Below are 12568 nucleotides of genomic sequence, written 5' to 3'. Positions count from 1 at the left end.
CTTCTGGCCTCTCGTCAAAGTCTTCGTCCTCCTCTTCAGAGCCCACCGAATACTCAGACTGATTGTCTGAAACAGGATGGTGTCAGTTGGCAAGCAGCACTATTTGCTTGTTCAATGCTTCCTCCCTCCTCTTTCAGCCCCCCCAGAGCAAGCTCGATGGAGCTGCACCCAAAGACAGCAGCATTTCGCCACTTTGGGGCAAACTGCTGAAGGCATTCGAATCCTTGAATTCCTGAAATACCTGCCCAATGGCCAAATATACAACCAATAATAATAATAATAAACTTTATTTATACCCCGCCACCATCTCCCCCAACAAGGAATCGGAGCGGCTTACATGGGGCCAAGACCGAACAAAAAATTACAATACAAAAATACAAATTGCAATAAATAAAAATATAAATAAATAAATTAAAATAAATAAAATAAAATAAAATAAAATAAAATTGCAAGCTGCCATGGTACTTCCAAGGAAGCATGTATAGGAAGCATGGGCGTAGTTCAGTGGTTCTCAACGTGTGGGTCTCCAGGTGTTTTGGCCTGCAACTCCCAGAAATCCCAGCCAGTTTACCAGCTGTTAGGATTTCTGGGAGTTGAAGGCCAAAAACATCTGGGGACCCCAGGTTGAGAACCACTGGCATAGTTGATTTCCCTCCACTACATAATTGGAGAATCTAAACATCAGGCATAAAGTTGGCCACATTTAACACCATTTTAATTCATTTGCAGGCTTCTAGTTTTACAAGAGGTGACTTCTTTGGAAGGCTTTTAAACGGAGGCTGGATGGCCACCTGTTGGGGGTGCTTTAATTGTGCTTTTCCTGCATGACAAGGGGTTGGACTGGATGGTCCTTGTGGTTTCTTCCATTCTAAGACTGGGGACTGGGGATGATGCAGCAGAGTGTAAATACTTCGGCACAGTCTAAATATCCACCAGTGGAGTTACATTACGCAACCCCGTATAGTGACCATCAAGGAAGCCCAATATAGTCAATGCACATGGCTGACAACCCACTGAGCAACTTAATTGCACAGTATGCATTAACACACTACCATATGTTGCATGCACATTGGTCCCATATGCTTAAGCATTGTAGTCTTACAATTGTAGTCTTACTATTAGGATGCCAACCTCTGCTCCCCCAAAGACTGAGACCTATTTGTCCCTGCTCCTATCCACCCAAGTGCTGACCTTGGTCCTCCTGGGCGGCATCGTTGTAGTTGACTTGTTTGCGCACCCGCTTCCCTTTCCCCAGGTTGCGAGCCAAGTCCTCCTGCTGCTGCTCGTAATGGTGCCGCAAGAGCTTCTCCCAGTAGTCGGGGTCCACGTTCTCCTCCTGCTTGATGATCTCCCGCTCAATCTCCTCAATCTGAGGGGATCAGAGAAGGCCAGACCATGAGGCACACATCCTGGCCCAAACTACGCTCTTTCTAGAACACATGTACATGTAAACTTCCCAAACATCAACTCTGGAAGAGATCATTCCTGCTAGAGGGACCACCAGTCACAACTTTGACATCTCCCTGTCCCAACTGACCTTGTCCTCCTCCCGAACCACATACTGTGCCACTTTGAAGGAGCTGAGGTATTCGTTCATGTTCTGAACATCGGCATCGTCTGTGGCGTCCTGGTTACGATCCAAGAGCCGGGCGATAGCTTCATTGTCATAGTGGATGACGCTGCTGTCTTCGTCTTTGTTTTCCCCTAAAACAAGTTTGGAAGTGAGGAGAGAAGAGAAAATGAAGGATAGAAGACCTGCATGGGCCTTGGGAGATCTCCTGTCCCAAAACAAATGAGGATCTTGACAGCAGTACGTATGGAAAAGATCTTGGAGTCCTCATGGACAACAAGTTAAACATGAGCCAACAATGTGATGCGGCGGCTAAAAAAACCAATGGGATTTTGGCCTACATCGATTGGAGCCTAGTACCTTAGATCCAGGGAAGTCCTGCTCCCCATGCTCTATTCTGCCTTGGTCAAACCACACCTGGAATGACACTGTGTCCAATTCTGGGCACCGCAATTGGAAGGGAGATGTTGACAAGCTGGGAAGTGCCCAGAGGAGGGTGACTCAAATGATCAAGGGTCTGGAGAACAAGCCATATGAGGAGCGACTTAAAGTGTTGGGCATGTTTAGTCTGCAGAAGAAAAGGCTGAGAGGAGACATGATGAGGACCATTGATAAATATGTGAGGGAAAGTCATAGGGAGGAGGGAGTGTCACAAGAAATTCAATGTTAAGAAGGAACTCAACACAAGCCTTATGTTTGTCAACACCAATCAAGAAGATCAACATATGGCCAGGAAACTGAGAAGGATCCAGGATGGAAGACGTCTATCATTCATTTACAACTTTGGGACCACATCAGCAGAATATTCCTATAAAAGACTCAGTCTAATAACGCTCAAAGTGTGACCGACCTGAGGAGTCTGTCTACCCGCCATGCTCTGCTCCATGGGAAGGAGAGAGATAGTGTTTCCTAAGGAGAGTGTCAGATATGCTATGGGAAAGCATGATTCTGGTCACTTTGGGGCTTCTTTCTCAAGGGAAGAGGAAGAAGTGCACTTTTGGAGTTAGATTTTGTACAGGAAGTCAGGTTCTGCTGTATGGAAAATAGAAATATGCTCCTTGGCATTGTGCTTAGAAGTTTTGGCATTTCGGCATTTTGAAGTTTTGGCGTTATGGAACTACGTGTTGGCAGGCTGCAGGAAAGCAGGGTCTGCCTAAGAGGTGCTTCTCCAAGGAGGGAGAAAAGGATATAGTAATATTTTGGATGCATGTGGATGAATGCGTGTACATGTGTGTGAATGTTGAGTGAAAATGTAATTCCCCTTTGTTTGTTTGTTAACCAATGTAATTGAAAATTCAATGTAGTTGCATAGAATCTGTATGTCTGTATGTCCAATGTCATTATTTGTCTAAATGTTTTCTGTAATCTGTTATACCTTCTCACACTGGAAATTGCAATAAAAAGAACCTATGCTTCAATGTCATTGAAAAGTCATTCATGACAGGAGGAGGCTTGTTTTCTGCTGCCCTGGAGACTAGGACACAATGGAACTATGGCTTCAAATTACAGGAAAGGAGATTCCACCTGATCATGAGGAAGAACTTCCTGACTGTAAGAGCTGTTCAGCAGTGGAACTCTCAGCACCAGGGTGTGGTGGAAGTTCCTTCTTTGGAGGCTTTTAAACAGATGACCATCTGTTGGGGGGGGGGGGTGTCTTTGAATGCGGTTTTTCTGCATCTTGGCAGAATGGCATTGGACTGGATGCCCCACGAGGTCTCTTCCAACTCTATGATTATATGATTCTATCTGCCTGATCCATGGATTCCAATTCAAGTCCATATCCCGGTGGGACAAGCAGATCACCCACAAAATCTTTTACCTTCCCATGGCTGGCTGGAATAATAATAATAAAATAATAATAATAATAATAATAATAATCCTTTATACCCCGCTACTATCTCCCGCAGGACTCGGTGCGGCTTACAAGACGCCGAGCCCAAATACATCAGAAACAAAAAACACAACAACAGCAATACAACAATAAATAACTCATAGCAAAGCAAAACAATGACAAAAATCACAAGACATTTAAAAACCTGTGGCAGGGCCAAATGTAATGGTTAATTTTTTTTAAAAAATGCTGGGCATGTCCAGGTGAAATAGGATGGATATTTTAGGGATAAGTGGGTGTGCAGACAATTCTAACTCTCTTGTAAAGTGCATTTGGGACAAATTGCTTGGGATACCTTAATCTGGGAAGGCAGACTGGAACATCCATGTTTTCAAGCTCCTTCTAAAGACTGCCAATGTTGGGGCATGCCCGATGTCCTTGGGGAGGGAGTTCCAGAGTTGTGGGGCCACCACCGAGAAGGCCCTGTCCCTCGTCCTCACCAATCCCGCTTGCGATGCAGGTGGGATCGTGAGCAGGGCCTCTCCAGATGAACGAAGAGAATCATGACAAATCTGCATCAAACTTTGTGGGCTAACAGCAATGTTCTGCTTGGATAGGTTGGTTGGAGTGTTAGTTTTTTTCTTATCACTCCATCAAATAAAAAGGCCATAAATGTCTTTTGCGGGATTTTATACTTGTAACAAAGATGCCTATCTTGGTGAAAATATGGCTAGGCTAGGCATGGCCAAATTTGGCCCTTCCAGGTGTTTTGAACTTCAACTCCCACAATTCTTAACAGCCGGTAGGGCCCAAATTTCCCCATGCCTGAGCTAGTTCCCTGCAACCAATTCTAGTTGGGTCTGCCCTTGAAGAAAACAAGTTTAGCTACTCTCTGATTCCAAATGCGACAGGCTCCTCACCCTCGTTTTCATCTTTGAAGAGTTCCTCGGTTCCGAACTTGAGGATGTCATCCAGCTCCTGCTTGGACATGCTCCCTGACTTGGAGCCCAGTCCGGGGCGGACCACCAAGTGCGTCAGCATCATCTTGCGCTTGGCCACCTGCGTAATCCGCTCCTCCACCGAGGCTCGCGTCACAAAGCGGTAGATCATCACCTTGTTAGCCTGGCCGATACGATGGGCTCGACTGAAGGCCTAAAAGCAATTTGGGGAGTGGGGGAAGAACCCAAAGACATTTAAACAAAGATGCAACCAGGCAAAGGAGAAGGGAGATTTTGGTTTTGGAGAAAGAGATGGAAGAGTTATGGAAGAGAACCAAGTTTGAGAAGATACAACTGGCATTGCTAATAAACACAAGCAATTTGTTTCCGTGTATTGTCAAAGGTTTTCATGGCCGGAATCACTGGGTTGTTGTAGGTTTTTTTCGGGCTATATGGCCATGGTCTAGAGGCATTCTCTCCTGACGTTTCGCCTGCATCTATGGCAAGCATCCTCAGAGGTAGTGAGGTCTGTTGAAACTAGGAAAATTGGGTTTAGATATCTGTGGAATGACCAGGGTGGGAGAAAGAACTCTTGTCTGTTGGAGGTAGGTGTGAATGTTTCAACTGACCACCTTGATTAGCATATAATGGCCTGACAGTGCCTGGAGCAATCTTTTGTTGAGAGGTGATTAGATGTCCTTCTTTGTTTCCTCTCTGTTGTTGTGCTGTTGCAATTTTAGAGTTTTTTTTAATACTGGTAGCCAGATTTTGTTCCTTTTCATGGTTTCCTCCTTTCTGTTGAAATTGTCCACATGCTTCTTGTGGATTTCAATGGCTTCTCTGTGTAGTCTGACATGGTGGTTGTGAGAGTGGTCCAGCATTTCTGTGCTCTCGGATAATATGCTGTGTCCACGTTGGTTCATCAGATGTTCTGCAATGGCAGACTTCTCTGGCTGAAGTAGTCTGCAGTGCCTTTCATGTTCCTTGATGGGTGTTTGGGCTATCAAATGCTAATCAAGGTGGCCAATTGAAACATTCACACTTAGCTCCAACAGACAAGAGTTCTTTCCCCCACTCTGGTCATTTCACAGATATATAAACCCATTTTTCCTAGTTCCAACAGACCTGACTACCTCTGAGGATGCTTGCCATAGATGCAGGTGAAACGTCAGGAGAGAATGCCTCTAGAACATGGCCATATAGCCTGAAAAAACCTACAACAACCCAATTCGTTTCCGACCTCTTATAGCTGGCCAATATCTCTTTTCATACTCTAGCATTCTGCTGTTTTGAATTAGAAGAAAATCACTAAACAAAAGTACACAAGTCTACCTATTCATAAACACGAATCCCAGAAGGCCTGAGGTCTACCTGGATATCGTTGTGAGGGTTCCAGTCTGAATCAAAGATGATGACGGTGTCGGCAGTGGCCAGGTTGATGCCCAAACCACCAGCCCTTGTGGACAGCAGGAAGCAGAACTGCTGAGCTCCAGGAGCTGAAAAGGAATGAGGGGCTTGTTGAGCAAATGAAGCTGGGAGGCAAAGAAATTACAGAGCTGGAAGAACACAAGGCTGGAAGAATTACAACTGAAAAGCCAGGCTCAGGAATGCTTCATAGTAGATATTTCATAATTGGTAAAAGACTCCTGAGGATGAAAAACCCCCAAAAGTACCACTGCATGTGTGCCTCATGCTTTAAACTAATGAGCAAACATATCTGAGAACTAGCTGAACGCTGTGGAAGAGAATGTAAAATGGTCTCCCTTCATTTCCTGCTGTCTTCAACAACAATAACAACAACACTTCATTTATATTCTGTTCTATCAACAATAACCACAATAATAATAATAACATTTATATTCTGTTGATATTCTGCTCTATCAACAACAACAACAACGTTGCCGATTGGCTGAGAAAGGCGGTATACAAATACAGTAAATAAATAAATAAATAAATAAGCAACCACAATAATAATAACAACACTTCATTTATATTCTGCTCTATCAACAACAACAACCACAATAATAACAACACTTCATTTATATTCTCCTTTATCAACAACAACCACAATAATAACAACACTTCATTTATATTCTACTCTATCAACAACAACAACCACAATAATAACAACACTTCATTTATATTCTACTCTAGCAACAACAACAACCACAATAATAACACTTCACTTATACTCTGCTCTATCAACAACAACCACAATAATAATAACAGCACTTCATTTATATTCTGCTCTATCAACAACAACAACCACAATAATAACAACACTTCATTTATATTCTGCTCTATCAACAACAACAACCACAATAATAACAACACTTCATTTATATTCTGCTCTATCAACAACAACAACAACAACCACAATAATAACAACACTTCATTTATATTCTGCTCTATCAACAACAACAACCACAATAATAACACTTCATTTATATTCTGCTCTATCAACAACAACCACAATAATAATAACAGTACTTCATTTATATTCTGCTCTGTCAACAACAACCACAATAATAATAACAGCACTTCATTTATATTCTGCTCTATCAACAACAACAACCACAATAATAACAGCACTTCATTTATATTCTGCTCTATCAACAACAACAACAACCACAATAATAACAACACTTCATTTATATTCTGCTCTATCAACAACAACAACCACAATAATAACAACACTTCATTTATATTCTGCTCTATCAACAACAACCACCACAATAATAACAGCACTTCATTTATATTCTGCTCTATCAACAACAACAACCACAATAATAACAACACTTCATTTATATTCTGCTCTATCAACAACAACCACAATAATAACAACACTTCATTTATATTCTGCTCTATCAACAACAACCACAATAATAACAACACTTCATTTATATTCTACTCTAGCAACAACAACAACCACAATAATAACACTTCACTTATACTCTGCTCTATCAACAACAACCACAATAATAACAGTACTTCATTTATATTCTGCTCTGTCAACAACAACCACAATAATAATAACAGCACTTCATTTATATTCTGCTCTATCAACAACAACAATAATAACAACACTTCATTTATATTCTGCTCTATCAACAACAACAACAACCACAATAATAACAGCACTTCATTTATATTCTGCTCTATCAACAACAACAACCACAATAATAACACTTCATTTATATTCTGCTCTGTCAACAACAACCACCACAATAATAACAGCACTTCATTTATATTCTGCTCTATCAACAACAACAACCACAATAATAATAACAGCACTTCATTTATATTCTGCTCTATCAACAACAACAACCACAATAATAACAGCACTTCATTTATATTCTGCTCTATCAACAACAACAACCACAATAATAATGACAACACTTCATTTATATTCCGCTCGATCTCCCTGAGGGGACTCAGAATGGATTACAACATACACAGATAGGAAAACATCCAATGCCTTTTAAACAGTGAAATAACAATTACACACAAATACACAAAACAAAGGTAAAGGCTTCCCCTTTCATTTCCGGCTTCTGGAGACGGTGCTCAACTCCGGCAATGGGGAGGTACTCTTTCTCCATTTCCAAGCCAAGGAGCCTGTTGTCCATAGACACCTCCTGGTCGTGTTGCCAGCATGGGCACCTTTATTACCTTCCCACTGAGGTGGTACCTATTGATCTACTTACTTTTCCATGATTTCAAACTGATAGGCTGGCAGGAGCTAGGGCTAATAGTGGGAGCTCACTCTGACCCGTGGCTTTGAACTGCCAACCTTTAGGTCAGCAGATTCGACAATTCAATGGCTGCGCCACTGCAGCCCCTTTTCATTGTCCTCTTTTTGAAAGAGTCAAATTGTTTCAGTTTGAGGGAGTAACTCCTGCTCTGCTTTATCAGCCATATATGCCAGGCATGGGAAAACTTTGGCCCTCCATGTGTTCTGGACTTCAACTCCCACAATTCCTAACAGCTTTGCAACAATGGAAGAAGAAGTCCCCCTCCTACCATCATACATCAGGACCCAACACCTTTCATGCTCACCATTAAACCTATCGATGGCCTCTTGCCGCAGGGCCCCGGTGATGCCCCCATCAATCCGCTCATACTTGTATCCTTCATAGTCCAGGAAATCCTCAAGGAGATCCAGCATTTTTGTCATCTGGAAAATACACCAATGAATGAGATTCAACAAAGGCATATACGTATTTCCAACCAACCTGGAATAATTTGGGGGGGGGGGGGGGGTAGACTAGAGAGGTTCCTAGAGAGGTTGATTATATGGATACACAAACATTAAAAACATTGTATTGTCGAAGGCTTTCATGGCTGGAATCACTAGGTTCTTGTGGGTTTTTTCGGGCTATAGGGCCATGTTCTAGAGGCATTTCTCCTGACGTTTCGCCTGCATCTATGGCAAGCATCCTCAGAGGTAGTGAGGTCTGTGGGAATTAGGACAATGGGTTTATATATCTGTGGAATGGCTGGGGTGGGGCAAAGAGCTCTTCTCTGCTGGAGCTAGGTGTGAATGTTTCAACTGATCACCTTCATTAGCATTTGAAGGCCTGGCTGAGCCTGGGAAAATCTTTTGTTGAGAGGTGTTAAGATGTGCCTGGTTGTTTCCTCTCTGCTGTTTTACTGTTGTAATTTTAGAGTTTTTTAATACTGGTAGCCAGATTTTGTTCATTTTCATGGTCTTTTCCTTTCTGTTGAAATTGTCCACATGCTTGTGGATTTCAATGGCTTCTCTGTGTAGTCTGACATGGTGGTTGTTGGTGTGGTCCAGCATTTCTGTGTTCTCAAATAATATGCTATGTCCAGGCTGGTTCATCACTGGCTACCAGTATTAAAAAACTCTAAAATTACAACAGCACAACTACAGAGAGGAAACAAACAAGGACATCTAATCACCTCTCAACAAAAGATTTTCCCAGGCTCAGCCAGGCCTTCAAATGCTAATGAAGGTGATCAGTTGAAACATTCACACCTAGCTCCAGCAGAGAAGAGCTCCTTGCCCCACCCCAGCCATTCCACAGATATATAAACCCATTGTCCTAATTCCAACAGACCTCACTACCTCTGAGGATGCTTGCCATAGATGCAGGCGAAACGTCAGGAGAAATGCCTCTAGAACATGGCCCTATGGCCCGAAAAAACCCACAAGAACCTATTAAAAACATTTATCTCAAAATTAAAATTAAATGATTTATTTATTTATTTAAAACATATTTCACCCTTCTCATTCCTAACAACAGGCAAAAATATACTTTTTTTTGCCTGTTGCTAGGAATGATGGGGATGATTCCTGCTTCTTGGCAGGGGGTTGGACTGGATGGCCCATGAGGTCTCTTCCAACTCTATGATTCTATGATTGAAGTTCAACACAATTGGGGACCTCATATTGGGAACCACAGCTCTAATGACGCCAATTATACCTCTGAGTACCACAAGCAGGCCTACAAGATGAGCAGACTCTCCTTCAATGGAGGTCCACATTACAAGTGGGATGGTCATCCTTTGGAAGTGCTTCTAGATGTGTATTCCTGCAAAGTAGGAGCTGGAGACCTTCGCAATTTTCTGATTCTAAAGCCCAGGACCCCACAGCTGCCTCACCTGAGAGAAGATGAGCACGCGATGGCCCTGCTCCTTCAGTTTCCTCAACATCTTCTGCAGCAGCATCAGTTTCCCAGAGGATTTGATGAGAGCACCCCCTTCGTAGGCACCGCTTGGCAGCTTGGGAGACTCCTGTCATGGCAAAACACAGCCATCATCATAAGGAATGATGAGACCAAGCATGGGCCAACTTGGGTCCTCCAGGTGTTTTGGACTTCAACTCCCACCATTCCTAACAGCCTCCAGCCGGAGGCTGTTAGGAATGGTGGGAGTTGAAGTCCAAAACACCTGGAGGCCCAAAGTTGGCCCATGCCTGAAATAGACCAAGATAAGGGAGGGCGAGCTGGGTTTCCTTCCCTATCTCCCTTGCCTTGATCTTGGCTCATCTATCCCAGCGAATTGCAGACCCACAGCACTAAAGGCATTCTGTCCCCATCTCACAAGAGGAGGAAGTTGCCCCGCTCCTTCGCGATCCTCCCAAAGCCAACCATCCCAGGCAGGGCATCGCATACCATTGCAGCAACAGGGAAGAGGTAGGGGTGGTTGCAGCATTTCTTCAAGTCCATCATGATGTTCAGTAGCGACACCTGGTTCCCGCCACCGCGGGAGTTCAACGCTTCAAAGTTGCGAGTCAAAATATATTTATAGTATTTCCTGATTTTGGAAAAGGGACAAGGTGGAGGAGGAAGAAGAAGGGAAAGAATGGGAGGAAAAAAAGATGAAGGGAATGAGTGTACGAGAGATGCTATAACCCAGCAATACACAGAAGGACATGCAAAAACTAACAAAAAGGGAGAAAATACACAAAAAAATCTCCCCATCCCATTAGTCTGCGTAAAAAGACACTTAGCTGCATTAAATTCAGTTCTGACCATAAAGTCATGAATTTGAAACCAGCCCGGGTTGGAGTGAGCTTCCGACCAATTGTGTAGCTTGTTGTCGACCTTTGCAACCCGAAAGACAGTTACATCTGTCAAGTAGGAAAATTAGCTACCACCTATGTGTGGGGAGGCTAATTTAACTACTGTATATACTCAAGTATAAGCCTAGTTTTTCAACCCTTGTTTTAGACTGAAAAAGTCCCCCTCGGCTTATACTCAAGTCAAGGTTATTTATTATTTTACTCTGTCATTATTATTATTACTATTAGAATCATAGAATCTTCAGCCAAAAGTGGGCCCACACTTCTCATTGAAATACTAATAAGTTTATATTTGTTAAAATTGTTCTTCATTTAAATTATTGTATTGTTTTTAAGTGTCTTTTCTACTACAAATAAGATACGTGCAGTGTGCATAGGAATTCATTCATTTTTTTTTCCAAATTATAATCCGCCCCTCCAACAGTTTGAGGAACTGTGACCTGGCCCTTTGTTTAAAAAGTTTGAAGACCCCTGATTTAGAGAATTGCATGAAGTATACTTTGTACAAGACGCTAGTACATTTAATGTTATAGTACTATAAGCACAGGTATGACATATATTATTGTGATTATATAACTGTATTGGTTTTTGGTGTATAGTGGCCTTCCGCCCCGCAAAGGCCTTCTGCCATGCAGCCTCCCTCCTGCAATCCCACCCCGTACTTCTGCATGGGGCTGAGCTCCACTCGGACAATGAGCTCCGTCTTGGCCGGCATGTTCTTGAAGACGTCAGCCTTGAGGCGGCGCAACATGTGGGGGCCCAAGAGGTCGTGGAGCTTCTTAATCTGGTCCTCCTTGGAGATGTCAGCAAACTCTTCCAGGAACCCTTCCAAGTTGCTGTAGAAGGAGATAGAAAGGCTAATATCTCTAGAAGTTTTATATCAATGGCTCCCAACCTTTTTTTGACCAGGGACCCCTTTGACCACAGGGACCACTCTCCAACATTAGTACCAAAAGGGTTACGAATCAGTTTTTGGTCAATCTTAGATTTGGTTTGGTTACTCGGAGTGCTGATTCAGATAACTGCATTGGATAGACCACATCAGCTCTAGTGTGTTTTTGTTTTGTTTTTGGTTTTTTTTGGAATTATTTTATTAATTATTTGACACAAGCAATCTAATATATAATCAGAAAGCATACATTCAAAAATAATGAAACGTGTCTAGATCTTTATTCAAATGGCAACTTGTGCAAAATAAGTATAACAAACGTACTTGACCATTCACTCAAATTTAAGACATTTTCAAAGTAAAATCCATGCAAACTATTCCTAACTAAAATTATTGGTTACGATATTTGTTTGCATCTGGATAATAGCAATTGTGCCCCCAGCTATTTCTCCCCCCCCCCCCACCCGCTCCATATCATATGCAAAAATCCTAATGTATATTTTTAAAGAAACTCCTTGCAAGGCAAGGAATATATCTTCTGTGAATGTTATGTTTATGTATGGTTGTCAAGGAAAGGAAGGAAAGGGGAGGGGGGAGGGGAGGAAAGAAGAGGGAAAGGTATTATATATATATATATATATATATGAGAGTTCCCTTCAGGGTGAGAAGGTTGGCATATAAATGTAGTAAATAAATTAATATATATATATATATAGAGAGAGAGAGAGAGAGAGAGAATTAAATAAAATAGTAGTAAATTATATATATATATATACATACACACACACAC

The 12568-nt window shown here is 42.2% G+C and overlaps 1 protein-coding gene across 1 annotated transcript in view; it reads right to left on the bottom strand.

Annotated features, from left to right (window-relative positions):
* The window catches only part of CHD3 (chromodomain helicase DNA binding protein 3), a 108247-nt gene that overhangs the window by 21474 nt on the left and 74205 nt on the right, over window positions 1–12568 (bottom strand). The window contains exons 18-26 of the mRNA XM_067469717.1: window positions 11552–11725; window positions 10480–10621; window positions 9968–10099; window positions 8399–8516; window positions 5711–5835; window positions 4322–4553; window positions 1538–1704; window positions 1192–1369; window positions 1–66 (exon numbers count right to left, since the gene is read on the bottom strand). Of these exons, the coding sequence (XP_067325818.1) occupies window positions 1–66; window positions 1192–1369; window positions 1538–1704; window positions 4322–4553; window positions 5711–5835; window positions 8399–8516; window positions 9968–10099; window positions 10480–10621; window positions 11552–11725 (1334 nt within the window). The remainder of the gene's footprint in view (window positions 67–1191; window positions 1370–1537; window positions 1705–4321; window positions 4554–5710; window positions 5836–8398; window positions 8517–9967; window positions 10100–10479; window positions 10622–11551; window positions 11726–12568) is intronic.

The sequence above is a fragment of the Anolis sagrei genome, chromosome 6, assembly GCF_037176765.1.
Source record: "Anolis sagrei isolate rAnoSag1 chromosome 6, rAnoSag1.mat, whole genome shotgun sequence".
NCBI lineage: Eukaryota > Metazoa > Chordata > Lepidosauria > Squamata > Dactyloidae > Anolis > Anolis sagrei.
The sequence above is the reverse complement of the archived record's forward strand: the minus strand, read 5'-3'. Positions and strand labels throughout refer to the sequence as shown.